This window comes from Hyla sarda, chromosome 13 (genome assembly GCF_029499605.1).
Source record: "Hyla sarda isolate aHylSar1 chromosome 13, aHylSar1.hap1, whole genome shotgun sequence".
Lineage (NCBI taxonomy): Eukaryota > Metazoa > Chordata > Amphibia > Anura > Hylidae > Hyla > Hyla sarda.
This window is the reverse complement of record NC_079201.1, coordinates 22612441-22630598: the sequence shown is the minus strand read 5'-3', so window position 1 is coordinate 22630598 and position 18158 is coordinate 22612441. Positions and strand designations below refer to the sequence as shown.

At 45.2% G+C, this 18158-nt stretch overlaps 1 protein-coding gene across 9 annotated transcripts in view; it reads right to left on the bottom strand.

Annotated features, from left to right (window-relative positions):
• Nucleotides 1-240: 240 nt before the first annotated feature.
• AFMID (arylformamidase) overlaps nucleotides 241-18158 on the bottom strand; it is a 47895-nt gene continuing 29977 nt past the window's right edge. For all 9 annotated transcript variants that reach the window (XM_056549833.1, XM_056549832.1, XM_056549829.1 and 6 more), the window contains 5 exons: nucleotides 11537-11634; nucleotides 9649-9727; nucleotides 3770-3899; nucleotides 2969-3073; nucleotides 241-2840 (listed from right to left, as the gene is read on the bottom strand). In XM_056549833.1, coding sequence (XP_056405808.1) covers nucleotides 2808-2840; nucleotides 2969-3073; nucleotides 3770-3899; nucleotides 9649-9727; nucleotides 11537-11634 — 445 coding nt within the window. In that variant the 3' untranslated portion in view covers nucleotides 241-2807. The remainder of the gene's footprint in view (nucleotides 2841-2968; nucleotides 3074-3769; nucleotides 3900-9648; nucleotides 9728-11536; nucleotides 11635-18158) is intronic.

Genomic DNA, 18158 nt, shown 5'->3' with positions numbered 1-18158 from the left:
CAGAGCAGAATAGGTTTGCTATGGGGATTTGCTGCTACTCCGGACAGTTCCCGAGACAGGTGTCATCAGAGAGCACTTAGAAAGAATAGAGCAACTCAACTTCAGCAGCTCATAAGTACTGAAAGGATTAATATATTTTTTTTAATAGAAGTAATTTACAAATCTGTTTAACTTTCTGAAACCAGATGATATATATAAAAAAAAAGGTTTTTCCTGGATAACCCCTTTAAATGGCCTCTTTCTACATTTTTAGTTCCCTGCCCGCCAACATAAATTGATCCCTGTTTAAAAATGTATAAATATTTAGTTATAAAAAAGATACATTTTGTTAAATACAATTTTTTCCATCACTACTGTATCTTTTTTATAAATTTTTTTTTAATGGTACTTTACAAAATTTTATTAAAAAAAGGTATCTCCATCACTTTTTTTGGTCGCTAAAGTCCAAAAAAAGAATAAAAACCGCCTGCAAAAACGCCTGCAAAGTTAAAACCCACATGGCATTTTTCTTGCCTTTTTTTCACTCCCATAGACTTCTATGGGAGGAGAACACCAAGATTTTCCTGAAAAAACGCCAAAGGCTCAACAAGACGTAATTTTTGGAAAAAATAGCTGAAAATTGCCAAAAGGATAAAAAAAAAAAAAAAATGAAGAAAGCCAAGTAAATATGGCATTTTGCAGTTCACTATTGACTTGCAGCTAACATCTGGCCGTGGCGTTTTTTCACAGAAAAAAGCTGTGCAGCCAAATGGGCGTTTTTAAGGGAATTTTTGCATGAAAAACCTCAGTGGAATTCTAGCCTTATCGAATTTTCCTTTATGCAATTCCCTGATGTAAAAATGCAACCAATGCCGATCCTTGTGAGTGCAACCATCTTTTATTTTTTTCTGTGGAATGACAGTGACGTAGAAGCTCCATCCATGTCCCATGTCTGTGTGCATTCATTGCTTAATCCTCTGGAGCTGATCCAGTCTAAGATTAGGGCCTCCGGCTGCTACACAAGAGCCAATCTTCTGTACAGGGCCCGACTCTTGCTGCTATGTTCAGCTTTCCCAGACTCCTGAAGGGCATATCTGACTAAGCTGATATACCCCACATCTCTACATTGCTCAATGGTTAGACAGATCAGCCATTCAGAGTCTAGGAAAGTTGTGGGAGGTGTAATAGCGCCTATTGACTATTCCCGAGTCAGATATTTCGTTTTCATGTATATTCTTGTTGGCAGTGCGATCATGTTATTATTCCTGGTACAGTGATTCATCTCCGGGAAGAACATGCCTCGTAAGTCATGGATAAACATTAATCCTGAAGAGATTTCCAGGACTGGACGGGGATTACAATAAATGAGATTGTTTTAGGGGAGTGCACACTTTCCTGGTGACATGTCTGTAAACATTGGAAGATAATGCCGCCAACCCACCCATCGACCGCCTGTAATGATGTCACCTTATAGATTACCTGGATGTACACTGTCAGGCTTCTCTCTCACATTACATACTGTAGCTGCTTCTCTTGTTATACCTGTCTCTGGAAAAGCTGGGTGACAACCAATGTGCAATAATTCACCGACAAACAAGGATTTATTAGTCCCTCTTAGCTATCATAGACCAAAAATAACCCAAGAAAAAATAGCTAAAATATATCAAATCTTTATTAGACTTTCTGTAGGGGATTGACCCTGTTCTGTGATTGGGGTAACGTCACCATATAAGGTCTCGTAAGAGGAGTCTTTTTTTTCTCCGGATATCTAGTGATTTAACTGTTTGTGTATTTAGTTTTTGATAATACAGATTTGATATATTTTAGCTATTTTTTTCTTGGGTTATTTTTGACAACCAATGTGATCTCCACTACAGCTCTCACAGGGTGGACATCCAGCTTTCCAAGTCTCCTAAATAGCTAAACTGTATCAAAACATAGGTAAGCATTCAGAAACTATGTAAAGCTGAGTGATAACCAATGTGACTGCCATCCACAGGAATTAGCCACGAACCAATCGTTCCACTGATGCTACAGTATGAGGCTGCCAACAGACCTTAGCTGGCTGTTAATGGGTAAGCTGGGTGGCAGCCAATATGACCTCCCACATGGGTGGTCACTTAGCTTTCTTAGATTTCTGAACAGCAAATATGTCTGTTTATAAAGAGATACATTTCCCACACCTGTATCACTTCATAACTTGGCAAATTTACCATTCAGGAACCAGGAAAAGCTAAATGTAGACTACTGTAAAATCTCTTATTATGTGGCATATTGGTTAGTGTATCTAGTCTCTGACTGAAAGCAGTCTCTCCATTAATAATGTCAAGTTAGTCCTTTTTATATGTGTCTCTGGGAAAGCTGGGTGGCAATATGACCTCCATTACAGGTCCACCAAGGATGTTACTCATCTTTCCCAGACTTCTGGATGAGAAATCTTGCTAGTCTCCTGCTTCACACCTAGGCAGATTTGGAGTCTGCAAAAGTTCTGAGTGTGAGCAGCTGTAATGGCAGCCATATTGGTGGCCACCCAACTTTCTCAAAACAGAGATAGCAATGGCTGAATAGATCTCAGAGGAGGACAATTGGTCGTGATCACTTTATTTCAGGGGGAGACACATTATTGTAGTTATAAGGGTTGCAGACGTTCTAGTTGCACAAGAGACCTGTTGTCTGGGGCCCTTAGTCCTGTTTGCCACATAAGAGAACGTTATTACTATACATGGGCAGTGCTGGGGTGTCATGGGTGACTGGTACTACATATGAATGTCATACAATATCTAGTCATCACACGTGACAGCTATACCACCTCGGTACCAATCCTGCAGTCATGGCTTATCAAAGATCATCTTCAAAATGAGCTGTAAAGAAAAGGAGTATGGATAGGTAAATATCTCAGCTCTACCACTGGTGCAGTATGTGGAGCTGACAAGCTCAGCTCTGCTACGTCTAGATTTTTATCTTTTGTGTGTGTTTGTGGCTGCCTTACCTGGGTGAGGACGTAGTCTTCTTGGGCTAACTTTTCTATGACATCGAAGTGATCGGTACCGTCTACTTGTACATAGGAGACGCCAAGTCCACATTCCTTCAGGCTCTGAAAGGTGAGTGGAATGCAAAATAGTTAATAGTTATCCTGCTTTTCAAGATTTCTGAATGGTAAAACTGCTATGATGCGATACATACAGCCTTATATCTAGGCAGCTTTGCTGTTCAGAGTCTGGAAAAGCTGGGTTACAGCCCCCTAGGTAGCCAAGTAGTGAACAGGCTACCTAGTGGGCTATAAAGTTGCATTAGTTTAGGAAAAGAGGCCTTTTTATACAATGCCACTCTTATTCACAGGCTGTGTCTGGTATTGCAGCTCACAGCCATCTACGTAAATACTGATTTTGACAACATTGGGCCCCAGTTGGGGGTCTAAGTGTCTACACCCGACTAATCGCCAGAACGAGGGAGAGAAGCATGTGATTAAGCTCCTCTCCTCCTGCTCTCTGTGCGCACAACTGAAATGGTCCAATAGACTTAGACTGAGAGACCATCTCAGTCACGTTGCATGAAAGACCATGATTAGCATGGACTTCTCCCAGGCTTGTTCTACTCAGTGAGGGTCTCTGACCCTGACCATTAAAAACTTTTCACGTGTTGCCACAGCAGGTCACAAGTTTTTCTTTTGAAATGACAGTGCCTTTTTAAGTCAATGGGACCAGAGCAATCGCTAGGATTCCATTAAAATAAACCATGCCCATAACTTATTTTGATTTTAGAACATCTTATCTCATACAACCCTCCATACCTGGAAATAGAGCTGTGACTGTCTGTGAAACTCAGGAGAATCGTGTTCCGCCACCACTATGACCATAGGACAGGCTCCAGTGTTTATCTGTCTCACACACTGTATTGGGCTGTTCTTTAGAGCCACCTCCCTGTAGAAACAAGCATAGCGGCTAATCAGATGATGAGATTTGAATGATATCGTATATATACTTGAGTATAAGCCGACCCGAATATAAGCCGAGGATCCTAATTTCACCCCAAAAACCCAGGAAAAGTTATTGACTCGCCTAGGGTGGGAAATACATCATCCCCCCCATGTCATCATCCAGACCCCCGTCATTAACACCCCCATCATCATCACCGTCTGTCATCATCCCCCCCTTCATCATCACCGTCTGTCATCATCCCCCCCTTCATCATCACCGCCTGTCATCATCCCCCCCTTTATCATCACCGCCTGTCATCATCCCCCCTTTATCATCCCACCCCTCCTTCATCATCACCGCCTGTCATCCTCCCCCTGTCATCATCCCACCCCCCCTTCATCATTACCGCCTGTCATCATCCCCCCCTTCATCATTACCCTGTCATCATCCCCCCTTCGTCATCATCACCTGTCATCATCCCACCCCCCCTTCCTCATCACCGCCTGTCATCATCCCCCCCTTCATCATTACCCTGTCATCACCCCCCCCTTAATCATCACCGCCTGTCATCATCCCTCTGTCATCATCCCACCCCCCCTTCATCATCACCGCCTGTCATCATCTCCCCCCCTTCATCATCACCGCCTGTCAATCCAGTGGTCTTCAACCTGCGGACCTCCAGATGTTGCAAAACTACAACTCCCAGCATGCCCGGACAGCCATCGGCTGTTCGGGCATTCTGGGAGTTGTAGTTTTGAAACATCTGGACGTCCGCAGGTTGAAGACCACTGAGAAGGGATTGACAGGTGGAGAGTTCACTCGAGTATAAGCCGAGGGGGTGTTTTCAGCACGAAAAATCGTGCTGAAAAACTCGGCTTATACTCGAGTATATACGGTAATCTGTTTTTCCTTAGTTCTCTCTGCAGTACAATATGGGGTGTTTCTGCCCCCGTGCGCCCCACGGGACAAAGACATTTTTAATAATAATAAAATATGTAAATGAATTCCCCAGCCTATTTATGGGCTCACTAGCTTCACTCACCAGAGTAAATGATAAAGAAAAAACTAAACTGAAATATACTAGGTAGCAAGTTGTGCTGCTGAGGAGATTGAGCAATTGAGGGAAAACAGATTATCAATTAAATCTCATCTTCCCTAGCTTCCCTCAGCAGCACAATATGGGGATATAGCAAGAAGAGGAACCCCCATAGGCCTTACTGCTTTGCAAAAGTTATAACAGAGTTAACAAAACTGGGTTGGGCTACTAGCCTAGTGTCTAACCTATTGTAACGAAAAAACATTTGAGGAGTAGACCAAGAGGCAAACAAATCTGCTCAATAGGTACAGAGCATCTTTCTGCCCAAGAAGAACCAATAGGCCTAGTAGAATGGGCTTTAGCAAAAGCCGGAGGGTCCAACCCCTCCAAAGAGTAACAAATATTAATACAGTCACAAATCCACCTAGAGATGGGTGGTTTTGAGACCTTGAGACAGCGTACAATGTCCAGATTTCTTAGACTCCCAACTTCCTCAGGAGGAAGAGCAGGTAAAGCAATCACTTGGTTAATGTTCTGAAAGGAATCATGTTTTGAAAGGAAAGTAGGTAACAATCTAAGAAGGACCTCGTCCGGAAAAAAGACAGTATACGGCTCCGAAGAAGAAAGGGCCTGAAGATCACCCACTCTTTTAGCTGAAGTTATGGCTTTTATAAACAGCGCTCCGGCTGGACATACCGGCCGTGAGCGCATCTCTCCCCGAATGTCGGCTCCCGGCGGGGCTGGGACTCGCATCGTGGGACGAGCCCGCATGCCAGTCCCCGCCCGTCACTCACCTCCGTCCTCTGTCTCTCAGCTCCGACACGCACGCCCCCGCCTCCTAGTGAGCGTGCCGGAGCTTTGAGATTTAAAGGGCCAGTGCGCCTGTAATTAGTATTACACCTGAACCATTATTATAAGTTGTAGCACCTCCCTAGTACCCTTGCCGGATCTGGGTTTGCCTTGCGCCTGAGAGAAAACAGTCCGAGTGTTCTTTTGCTGTGTATCAGACCTTTGCATTCCGTGACCCGACCGTGTTTCTAGCCGCCAGCCTATTGACCTTCTGCTATCCTACTGACTACGCTCCTGAGCCACCTGCCCTGACCTCTAGCCAGCCTGTCCTGCCTATTCCTTCAGTACCATGCATCACCTCAGCCGCCTGTGTGGTCGAGTCGTGCCAGGGGTAGTGACCTGGGTGTCGCCTGCCGCAGCAAGACCAACCCGCTTTGCGGCGGGCTCTGGTGAAAACCAGCGGCACCTTAGACTCCGCTCCCTGGCACGGCCCGCGTCATCTGCCACACAGCGGATCTACTACATCACCCGCTCGAGACTACCGTGGAACTACGGATTCTCCCTGGGTACCTGCCATCTGCGGTGAGTCTTACAATGGCCAAGAGGAAAGCTGTCTTCAATGAAAGAAATTTCATGTCAGTGTCTTCTAGGGGCTTAAAGGGATGCTCCAACAGCTTCTTCAAAACTACAGGTAAGTCCCATAGAGAAACCGGCCTCAGTAATCTGGATCTTAAACGGGAGACTGCTCCTACAAAAGCTTTGACTTCTGAAATCAGAAAAATTGTCTTCTCTGAAGAAGTGCTGAGAGAGCTGAAATCTGTACCTTCAAGGTACTTGGAGACCAGCCTTTGTCAAACCCCTCCTGGAGAAATTCTAAACATTTCAGGGTTGAAGGGTACTGAGGGATCGATACTATTAGACGCACAGCAAGAACTAAAAATTCTTCTTATCCTGGCATAGGATCTCTTAGTGGCTTCACTTCTTGCACGGTGTCAAGAAACCCTATTAGAATCACTCCTGGCCATTAATAGGGAGCAATCAACCTCCAGGTCAGGTTGTAAGACATGAAACTGTGACCGAATTGTGTCCCCTGAGACACCAGGTCCAGAGAGGCAGGGTGCAGTATGTCCCTCGATTCATCGATATGAGTTGGGCAAACCAGGATCTCTTGGGCCAGAATGGTATAATTGCTATTACCAAAGCCTGATCCTGTTTGATCTTCCTCAATACCTTCGGAATCATAGGTACTGGAGGAAACACATAAAGTCCAAGGAATGGAAATGGCATCCACTGCTAGAGGATAGTCCACTGGATATGGGGAGCAGAATTTCTCGAGCTTGGTGTTCCTTTGTGTAGCCATCAGGGCCACTTCCGGAGTGCCCCACATTCTGGTTTAGAAAAATAAGAGGGTCCAGGGACCAATCCCCTGGAACTACCAGGTTGTGGGACAATCTGTCCACAAGAATATTCAGTGCTCCCCTTATGTGGACAGTGGACATCCCTAATACCTAGTTTTCTTTCTTTTTTTTTCTTTTTTTTTAATCAGAAATGTTTATTAAAAGTTTTTTTTATATAAAACAAACAACATACAATAACAAAAAAAAGTACAGAAACCAAGAAAACCCATCCCACCCACACAGAAATACCCTCAGCCCCCTCCCCCAACCCCCGTGTCCTTTCTTCACAGTAGGGAAAACAAAAACAATAGCATTAAGAATAATGCAGTGCAATACAACAGATTATCCCACAAGAAAGCATAATCAAGGCAAAAAAATATTCAAAAATACTGTACAAGCCTCGCCTGAGAACAAGTGCAAGATTAAAGGGGTATTCCAGGCCAAAACTTTTTTTTAATATATCAACTGGCTCCGGAAAGTTAAACAGATTTGTAAATTACTTCTATTAAAAAAATCTTAATCCTTCCAATAGTTATTAGCTTCTGAAGTTAAGTTGTTGTTTTCTGTCTAACTGCTCTCTGATGACTCACGTCCCGGGAGCTGTGCAGTTCCTATGGGGATATTTTCCCATCATGCACAGCTCCCGGGACGTGACATCATCAATGAGCAGTTAGAAAACTTCAGAAGCTAATAACTATTGGAAGGATTAAGATTTTTTAATAGAAGTCATTTACAAATCTGCTTAACTTTCCGGAGCCAGTTGATATATATATATATATATATATATATATAGATATATATATATATATATATATATATATATATATATATATATAAAAGGTTTTGCCTGGAATACCTCTTTAAGTAACACTAGAGAGGGGGCAACAACAAGTGGCGTATGTAATCCGTAGACACAAAAAAACTAAAAATTTAGACAGCAGACAAAACATCAACGCAAACACATAACACAAATGTAGATGAGACTAGAATAGGTCACAAGCAAAACATAGACAATATTAGTGGTTAGACCTACCTAAAAACACCTTCATAGGAGTTCTCCGCAAATAAGTGGATGGCAAACCAGGGGTATCAATCACAGGCCCCCAAATAGACTCAAATTTACGTATAGCTTTTCTTTTAAGATACACACCTTTTTCCAATCTAATGATATGATTTAATTTTATACTCAGTTCGGAAATAGTGGGAGGGGAGGCCCGCAGCCAATGCTGTGCAATCAGTTTACGAGCTTGGTATAAAATCCTACTTATACCTTTGTACATCCCACCGTCACTGTAGGCTGAGTGTCCCTTTAAAAGCTCAGGTTAGTACAGACATATGAGAGAGATATCACTGGTGTATTCCTGTCACTCTGTTCTATACACATCGACATAACAGGAAACATTAATAAACACATAGAGGGTGAAGTGACGCTGGTCTTGTGACCTCCATCACGATACAGATCTAGATAAGAAGTCAGGACTGACTGCATTCAGTGACATGTGATCCTCTGTGTACTGCACTAATCTCTCTCCTGCTCTGGTATTTGTTACAATGTATCAGTGTGGGGTGGAAAGATGATTGTCTAGACTGGATAAAACTCCTCAGCTGTGAGATCAGGACAGGATGTACAGTGACCCCCTGACCTACGATGGCCCCGACATACGATCATTTCAACATATGATGGTCTCTCAGAGGCAGCATCAACATACGATGCTTTTGTATGTCGGGGCCATCGCATAAACGGCTACCCGGCAGCGCAGACTGCTTCAGCTGCCCCCGGATAGCCGTTTATGGTGTCCCGTGTGGTCCGCTGACGATCACTTACCTGTCCTCCGGGCTCCGGCGCGTCCTCTTCGGGATCCCCTGCATTGCCAGCGTTCTCCATCGTCATCATCACGTCGCTGCGCACGCCGTCCCGTCATCCAATAGGAGGGGCGTGCGTAGCGACGTGATGGCGGCAACGGAGAGCGAGGATGCCGGGGAAGCAGAGGCCTTGCCGGAGTGTCGGGGACGTGGCAACAGCGATGTAAGGCGACATCCCTGGCAGTGGTGACGGTCCGGAGCGGCGGGGACACGTGAGTACAACTTCCTCTAACAGTGGTCTACAACCTGCGGACCTCCAGATGTTGCAAAACTACAACTCTCAGCATGCCCGGACAGCCGTTGGCTGTCCGGGCATGCTGGGTGTTGTAGTTTTGCAACATCTGGAGGTCCGCAGGTTGTAGACCACTGTCCTATACTTTACATTGCACGGATCCCTCAACATACGATGGTTTCAACAAACAATGGTCCATTTGGAACGGATTACCATCGTATGTTGAGGGACCACTGTATATGTCTGGAAAACACTAATAGGGAACATTTATGAAGATATTTAAATAAATGTTGCTTTTTATTTTTAAATGTTTGCAATCTTTTGTTCAAAACAAATATGAATTGCCCCTAGTGTTCTTATTCACTGATTGCAAACAGAAATCTTATGAATGGAAAGGCCAATATTAAATGCACAGTACCTAAGGTATAGACTTACCTGGACATCTTTAGGGCATCGTTCACATAGGTATGTATGATAGGTAGCAGGTCATACACTCCACTCACCAGGAATGCTCCTGTCAATAAAAGATGTAAGTAGGGGACATCAAAGTCACGGTAAGGCTGCTAAAAATTTGATCACTTAAAGGGGTATTCCTGTGGAAAACTTTTTTTTAATCAACTGGTGCCAGAAAGTTAAACAGATTTGTAAATCACTTCTATTAAAAACTCTTAATCCTTCCAGTACTTTTTAGGGACTGTATACTAAAGAGAAATCCAAAAAAGAAATGCATTTCCTCTGATGTCATGACCACAGTGCTCTCTGCTGACCATTTTAGGAACTGTCCAGAGCAGGAGAAAATACCCATAGCAAACATATGCTGCTCTGGACTGTTCCTAAAATGGACAGCAGAGGTCAGCAGAGAGCACTGTGGTCATGACATCAGAGGAAATGCATTTCTTTTTTGGATTTCTCTTTAGTATACAGCCCCTAAAAAGTACTGGATGATTAAGATTTTTCAATAGAAGTGATTTACAAATCTGTTTAACTTTCTGGCACCAGTTGATTTAAAAAAAAAAAGTTTTCCACGGGAGCACCCCTTTTAAGGGAATGTCCACCATTTTATATATGAATAACTCTGTTAAATTTAATTTTGTAGTACAGAACCAGTAATGTACCTGCACAGTGACCCTGGATCAGCACAGGTTCAGTAATGTAATGTATGTACACAGTGACCCCACCAGCATAATAGTGAGTAGAGTTCTGGGGTATAATACAGGATATAACTCAGGATCAGTACAGGATAAGTAATGTAATGTATGTACACAGTGACCTCACCAGCAGAATAGTGAGTACAGCTCTGGAGTATAATACAGGATATAACTCAGGATCAGTACAGGATAAGTAATGTAATGTATGTACACAGTGACCCCATCAGCAGAATAGTGAGTACAGCTCTGGAGTATAATACAGGATATAACTCAGGATCAGTACAGGATAAGTAATGTATGTACACAGTGGCCTCACCAGCAGAATAGTGAGTACAGCTCTGGAGTATAATACAGGATATCACTCAGGATCAGTACAGGGTAAGTAATGTAATGTATGTACACAGTGACCCCACCAGCATAATAGTGAGTAGAGTTCTGGGGTATAATACAGGATATAACTCAGGATCAGTACAGGATAAGTAATGTAATGTATGTACACAGTGACCTCACCAGCAGAATAGTGAGTACAGCTCTGGAGAATAATACAGGATATAACTCAGGATCAGTAGAGGATAAGTAATGTAATGTATATACACAGTGACCTCACCAGCAGAATAGAATAGTGAGTACAGTTCTGGGGTATAATACAGGATATAACTCAGGATCAGTACAGGATAAGTAATGAAATGTATGTACACAGTGACCTCACCAGCAGAATAGTGAGTACAGCTCTGGAGTATAATGCAGGATATAACTCAGGATCAGTACAGGATAAGTAATGTAATGTATGTACACAGTGACCTCACCAGCAGAATAGTGAGTACAGCTCTGGAGTATAATACAGGATATAACTCAGGATCAGTACAGGATAAGTAATGTAATGTATGTACACAGTGACCTCACCAGCAGAATAGTGAGTACAGCTCTGGGGTATAATACAGGATATAACTCAGGATCAGTACAGGATAAGTAATGTAATGTATGTGCACAGTGACCCCACCAGCAGAATAGTGAGTGCAGCTCTGGAGTATAATACAGGATATAACTCAGGATCAGTACAGGATAAGTAATGTAATGTATGTACACAGTGACCCCACCAGCAGAATAGTGAGTGCAGCTCTGGAGTATAATACAAGATGTAACCCAGTGAGCATGTACCTAAAATGAAGACTGACCTTTAATATCTGGTGTGACCCCGTACTTTTTCCAGTCAGTGCAGAGGGCCATGGCTACCAGGTGTGCACCAGCAGAATGGCCACATAGGTAGATTCCTCTGTACAGTAAAAGGGTTTTCATTAATATGGCTTTCATACAAGGAGAAACAATGACAACAGAGGCCAACTTTTTAATATATAAAGGCAGTAAAGCTACAATACTTGTATGACAACTGCAAAAATGATAAATGTAACATTTCTCTGCAAATTTTCTTTATAATGGACCTTTTATAGGTGATGGATCCAAACAGAAAGGGTTAATAGACAAAAATCTCTGTCTGCAGCCACTATTAGGGGAAGCTCAAAGAGCTGTGACCTGAACATACAGTATTAGCAGCATATATATTAGAACCCCCCTAATGGACCCCGTTCCAGTCAATGGGATCCATTGGGACCCGGTGATGTTAGTTGTGCTGAAAAGAGCTGAATAGACCCTGAGCAGGTTGGAGCACAACAGCAGTGTGAACCTACCTTAAAGGGGTACTCCGACGGAAAACATTTTTTTTTAAATGAACTGGTGCCAGAAAGTTAAACAGATTTGTAAGTGACTTCTATTAAAAAATCTTAAAGGGGTACTCCACCCCTTGACATCTTATCCCCTATCCAAAGGATAGGGGATAAGATGTCTGATCGCAGGGGTCCCGCCGCTGGGGACCCCCGCAATATAGCACACAGCACCCACCTGTTACTGCTCCGGAAGTGCTGGAGGGTCTGTCCCGAAGATCGTGACATCAAGAACCTGCCCCCATGTGGCATCACGCCTCGCCCCCTCAATGCAAGTCTATGGGAGGGGGCGTGACAGCGGCAGGACTCCCGTGATCAGACCTCTAATCCCCTATCCTTTGGATAGGGGATAAGATGTCTAGGGGTGGAGTACCCCTTTAATCCTTTTGGTACTTTTTAGCAGCTGTATGCTACAGAGGAAATTCTATACTTTTTGAATTTCTTTTTTGTCTTGTCCACAGTGCTCTCTGCTGACACCTCTGTCCGTGTCAGGAACTGTCCAGAGCAGCATAGGTTTGCAATGGGGATTTTCTTCTGCTCTGGACAGTTCCTGATACGGGCATCAAATGTCAGTAGAGAGCACTGTGGACAAGACTGTTACGCCTAGCGCTCCGGGTCCCCGCTCCTCCCCGGAGCGCTCACGGCGTCTTTCTCCCTGCAGCGCCCCGGTCAGTCCCGCTGGCCGGGAGCGCTGCACTGTCATGGCCGTCGGGGATGCGATTCGCACAGCGGGACGCGCCCGCTCGCGAATCGCATCCCAGGTCACTTACCCGTCCCGGTCCCCTGCTGTCATGTGCTGGCGCGCGCGGCTCCGCTCTCTAGGGCGCGCGCGCGCCAGCTCTCTGAGACTTAAAGGGCCAGTGCACCAATGATTGGTGCCTGGCCCAATTAGCTTAATTGGCTTCCACCTGCTCCCTGGCTATATCTGATCTCCTCCCTTGCACTCCCTTGCCGGATCTTGTTGCCTTGTGCCAGTGAAAGCGTTTAGTGTGTCCAAAGCCTGTGTTACCTGAACTTCTGCTATCCATCCTGACTACGAACCTTGCCGCCTGCCCCCGACCTTCTGCTACGTCTGACCTTGCCTCTGCCTAGTCCTTCTGTCCCACGCCTTCTCAGCAGTCAGCGAGGTTGAGCCGTTGCTAGTGGATACGACCTGGTTGCTACTGCCGCAGCAAGACCATCCCGCTTTGCGGCGGGCTCTGGTGAAAACCAGTAGCCTCTTAGAACCGGTCCACTAGCACGGTCCACGCCAATCCCTCGCTGACACAGCGGATCCACAACCCGTAAGCCGAATCGTGACAGTAGATCCGGCCATGGATCCCGCTGAGGTGCCGCTGCCAAGTCTCGCTGACCTTACCACGGTGGTCGCTCAGCAATCGCAGCAAATTGCCCAACAAGGACAGCAGCTGTCGCAGTTGACCGCCACGTTACAGCAACTTCTGCCTCTGCTACAGCAGCAACCATCTCCTCCGCCAGCTCCTGCACCTCCTCCGCAGCGAGTGGCCGCTCCTAGCCTCCGCTTGTCCCTGCCGGACAAATTTGATGGGGACTCTAAACTCTGCCGTGGATTTTTGTCTCAGTGTTCCCTGCATATGGAGATGTTGTCAGACTTGTTTCCTACAGAACGGTCTAAGGTGGCGTTCGTAGTAAGCCTTCTTTCAGGAAAGGCCTTGTCTTGGGCCACACCGCTCTGGGACCGCAATGATCCTGCCACAGCCACAGTCCAGTCCTTCTTCGCTGAAGTCCGGAGTGTCTTCGAGGAGCCAGCCCGAGCTTCTTCTGCCGAGACTGCCCTGCTGAACCTGGTCCAGGGTAATTCTTCAGTGGGCGAGTACGCCATCCAATTTCGTACTCTTGCTTCCGAGTTATCATGGAATAACGAGGCTCTCTGCACGACCTTTAAAAAAGGCCTATCCAGTCGCATCAAGGATGTGCTGGCCGCACGAGAGATTCCTGCCAACCTGCAAGAACTCATCCATTTGGCTACCCGCATTGACATGCGTTTTTCTGAGCGACACCAAGAGCTCCGCCAGGAAAAAGACTTAGATCTCTGGGCACCTCTCCCACAGTATCCGTTGCAATCTACGCCTGGGCCTCCCGCCGAGGAGGCCATGCAAGTGGATCGGTCTCGCCTGACCCAGGAAGAGAGGAATCGCCGTAGGGAAGAAAATCTCTGTCTTTACTGTGCCAGTACCAAGCATTTCTTGGTGGATTGCCCTATCCGTCCTCCACGTCTGGGAAACGCACGCACGCACCCAGCTCACGTGGGTGTGGCGTCTCTTGGTTCTAAGTCTGCTTCTCCACGTCTCACGGTGCCCGTGCGGATTTCTCCTTCAGCCAACTCCTCCCTCTCAGCCGTGGCCTGCTTGGACTCTGGTGCCTCTGGGAATTTTATTTTGGAGTCCTTTGTGAATAAATTCAGCATCCCGGTGACCCGTCTCGTCAAGCCGCTCTACATTTCCGCGGTCAACGGAGTCAGATTGGATTGCACCGTGCGTTACCGCACAGAACCCCTCCTGATGTCTATTGGACCCCACCACGAAAGGATTGAGCTCTTCGTTCTCCCCAACTGTACCTCTGAGGTCCTCCTCGGTCTGCCATGGCTCCGGCTTCATTCTCCCACCCTTGATTGGACCACCGGGGAGATCAAGAACTGGGACTCTGCCTGCCACAGGAAGTGCCTCTCCCCCCCTCCCAGTCCCGTCAGGCAAGCCTCTGTGCCTCCTCATGGCTCCCGTCCTTGTGTCTCCCTGCCCCGTGCCAAGCTTCACCCTCTGCCCTCCCTCCCCATTCCAACTCCTGCTGTACTGCCTGCCGTTGAGGAAACCCTCCATTCTTTCCCGGTGTCCTCATCCCAGGGGAGGCAGTTACCGGACAAAAAAAAGGGGAGACCTAAGGGGGGGGGGGGGTACTGTTACGCCTAGCGCTCCGGGTCCCCGCTCCTCCCCGGAGCGCTCACGGCGTCTTTCTCCCTGCAGCGCCCCGGTCAGTCCCGCTGACCGGGAGCGCTGCACTGTCATGGCCGTCGGGGATGCGATTCGCACAGCGGGACGCGCCCGCTCGCGAATCGCATCCCAGGTCACTTACCCGTCCCGGTCCCCTGCTGTCATGTGCTGGCGCGCGCGGCTCCGCTCTCTAGGGCACGCGCGCGCCAGCTCTCTGAGACTTAAAGGGCCAGTGCACCAATGATTGGTGCCTGGCCCAATTAGCTTAATTGGCTTCCACCTGCTCCCTGGCTATATCTGATCTCCTCCCTTGCACTCCCTTGCCGGATCTTGTTGCCTTGTGCCAGTGAAAGCGTTTAGTGTGTCCAAAGCCTGTGTTACCTGAACTTCTGCTATCCATCCTGACTACTACGAACCTTGCCGCCTGCCCCCGACCTTCTGCTACGTCTGACCTTGCCTCTGCCTAGTCCTTCTGTCCCACGCCTTCTCAGCAGTCAGCGAGGTTGAGCCGTTGCTAGTGGATACGACCTGGTTGCTACTGCCGCAGCAAGACCATCCCGCTTTGCGGCGGGCTCTGGTGAAAACCAGTAGCCTCTTAGAACCGGTCCACTAGCACGGTCCACGCCAATCCCTCGCTGACACAGCGGATCCACAACCCGTAAGCCGAATCGTGACAAAGACAAAATATAAATTCAAAAAGTATAGAATTTCCTCTGTAGCATACAGCTGCTAAAAAGTACTGGAAGGATAAATATTTTTTTTAATATAAGTCATTTACAAATCTTTTTAACTTTCTGGCACCAGTTGATTTGAAAAAAAAGTTTTCTACCAGAGTACCCCTTTAAGCTCTCAGAGGATTTTCTGGATTTGATACCAATGTTAAAAACCACCCATTCACAACAATAGGGTACATTCACAAACGCGGATATTTTTGCGGGTTTTCCACTGCGTATTTGAAAGTGGGCGGGCTCTTCTCTGATGTCCGCAGCAGATTTTCCACGGCGGAATTTACTCTGCATAAAATCCGCCGCAAACACCATTGAAGTCAGTAGGGTCTGCGGCAGATTTTCCACAGAGGAAATTCCACCGCAGAAAATCTGTTGCAGATAGCCGAGAGGAGCCTGCCCCCTTTTAAATACGCAGTGGGAAACCTGCAAATAAATCGGCCTGTGTGAACGTACCCATAAGGCTAGGTTTCCACTTATTTATTTATTTTTTTTACACCTGAAAAAAAAAAAGCCAACAAAAATGATAGAAAAAACTGCCACAGCTTTTCCCTAAGTTTTGGCAGTTTTTCTTTCGTTTTTTGTTTGGTGTTTTTTCTTTTGAGTAAAAATTGCATTTTTGGCCCCTTTGGCATTTATTTCTAAATTTGCTGGGTACAAAAAAAAAAAAAAAGGAAGCAGTAGGGATGGAAAAAGATGTCCCCGACAGAGGGACATAAAAATTTAGCCGACAATAATAAAAATTTAGAAAGGGGCCATTTAAATGTAAAAATATTATATTTTTTATAATTCATTTTGTTAAAATTTTTATCAGCAATGTGTTTAATAAAGTGTGTGTGTGTGTGTTTTTTTAACTTTTTCTTCTTTATTTATTTATTTAAATTTTTTAGGTAGTACTACTACTCCCAGCATGGAACTTCTACTTCCATCATGGAACAGTGTGTTCCACGCTGGGAGTAGTAGTACTACCTAAAAAAAAAAAAAATAAAGTAGTAGTTCCTGTACTAATAGACAGATTGCCCCGAGTGTCACTCCTGACACCCGATGCGATTGTCCTATTTATTGCAGAGATGCAGATCGGCTCTATACAGCACTCGCATCTCAGAGATGAAGGATAAAGGACGATCGCAGCGAGTGCCAGGAGTGACACCTGCTGTAATCTGTCCTTAACTGCAGGTAGCACTGCTCCCAACATGCAGCACACTCATTCTGGGAGCTGTAGTACCTGCACTAATAGACAGATCGCAGCGAGTGTCACTTCTGACACCTGTTGCGATCTGTCTATTAATGCAAGTACTACAGCTCCCAGCATGGAGCAGAGTGTGCTCCATGTTGGGAGCAGTAGTACCTGCAGTTAAGGAAAGGTCACAGTGGGTGTCACTTCTGACACCCGCTGTGATCCCCCTGTATAATGTATAGATGAGGCCGGGCGCTCTTCTATGGTCCCCTGCACTGACGTATATATACACATATTCATATTTCCCACAGAGAGTTGTGATTGGCTGGAACCATCTGGCCAATCACAGCTCTCTGTGGGAAATATAAATAGGTGTATATATACGGCAGTGCAGGGGACCATAGAAGAGCGGCCGGTCGCATCTATACATTATACAGGAGGATCGCAACGGGCGATCTGTCTATTAGCACATGTACTACTACTCCCATCATGGAACACTGTGTTCCATGCTGGGAGTAGTAGTACTACCTAAAAAATTAAAAATAAAAATAAAAAAAAGTTAAAAACACACACACGTTATTCAATACATTATTAAAATACATTATTAATAAAAAGTTTTATAAAATAATTATATCAAATATATTATTTTTATATTTAAATTGCCCCTTTCCAAATTTTTATTATTGTCGGCTACATGTTTAGTGCCCTGCCCACCCACATAAGTTGATCCCTGTTTAAAAAGTAATACAAATTTCATTATAAAAAAGATAAATTTCGTTAAATACAATTTTTTCCATCGCTAGTGAATATTTTTTATTATTATATTTTTAATGGTACCCTACGAAATTTTATTTAAAAAGGTATTTCCATCACTTTTGTGGATCGCTAAAGTCCAAAAAAGAAAAAAAACAGCCAGCAAAAATGCCAAAGTTAAAACCAACATGGCGTTTTTTCAGGGAGGAAAACGCCAAGATTATCCTTAAAAAAAACTCAAAGTCGCAACAAGAGGTCATATTTGAAAAACTGCCAAGGAGCAAAAAATAGCTGAAAAACGCCAAAAGGATTAAAAATATGCCAAAACTGAAAATGCCAAGTGGATATGGCATTTTGCAGTTCACTATTGACGTGCAGCTGACATCTGGTAGCAGTGTTTTTTCACAAAAAAAAAGTCATGTGGCAGAATGGGCATTTTTATTGGTGTTTTTGGCACAAAAAAAAACAGTACAACTACA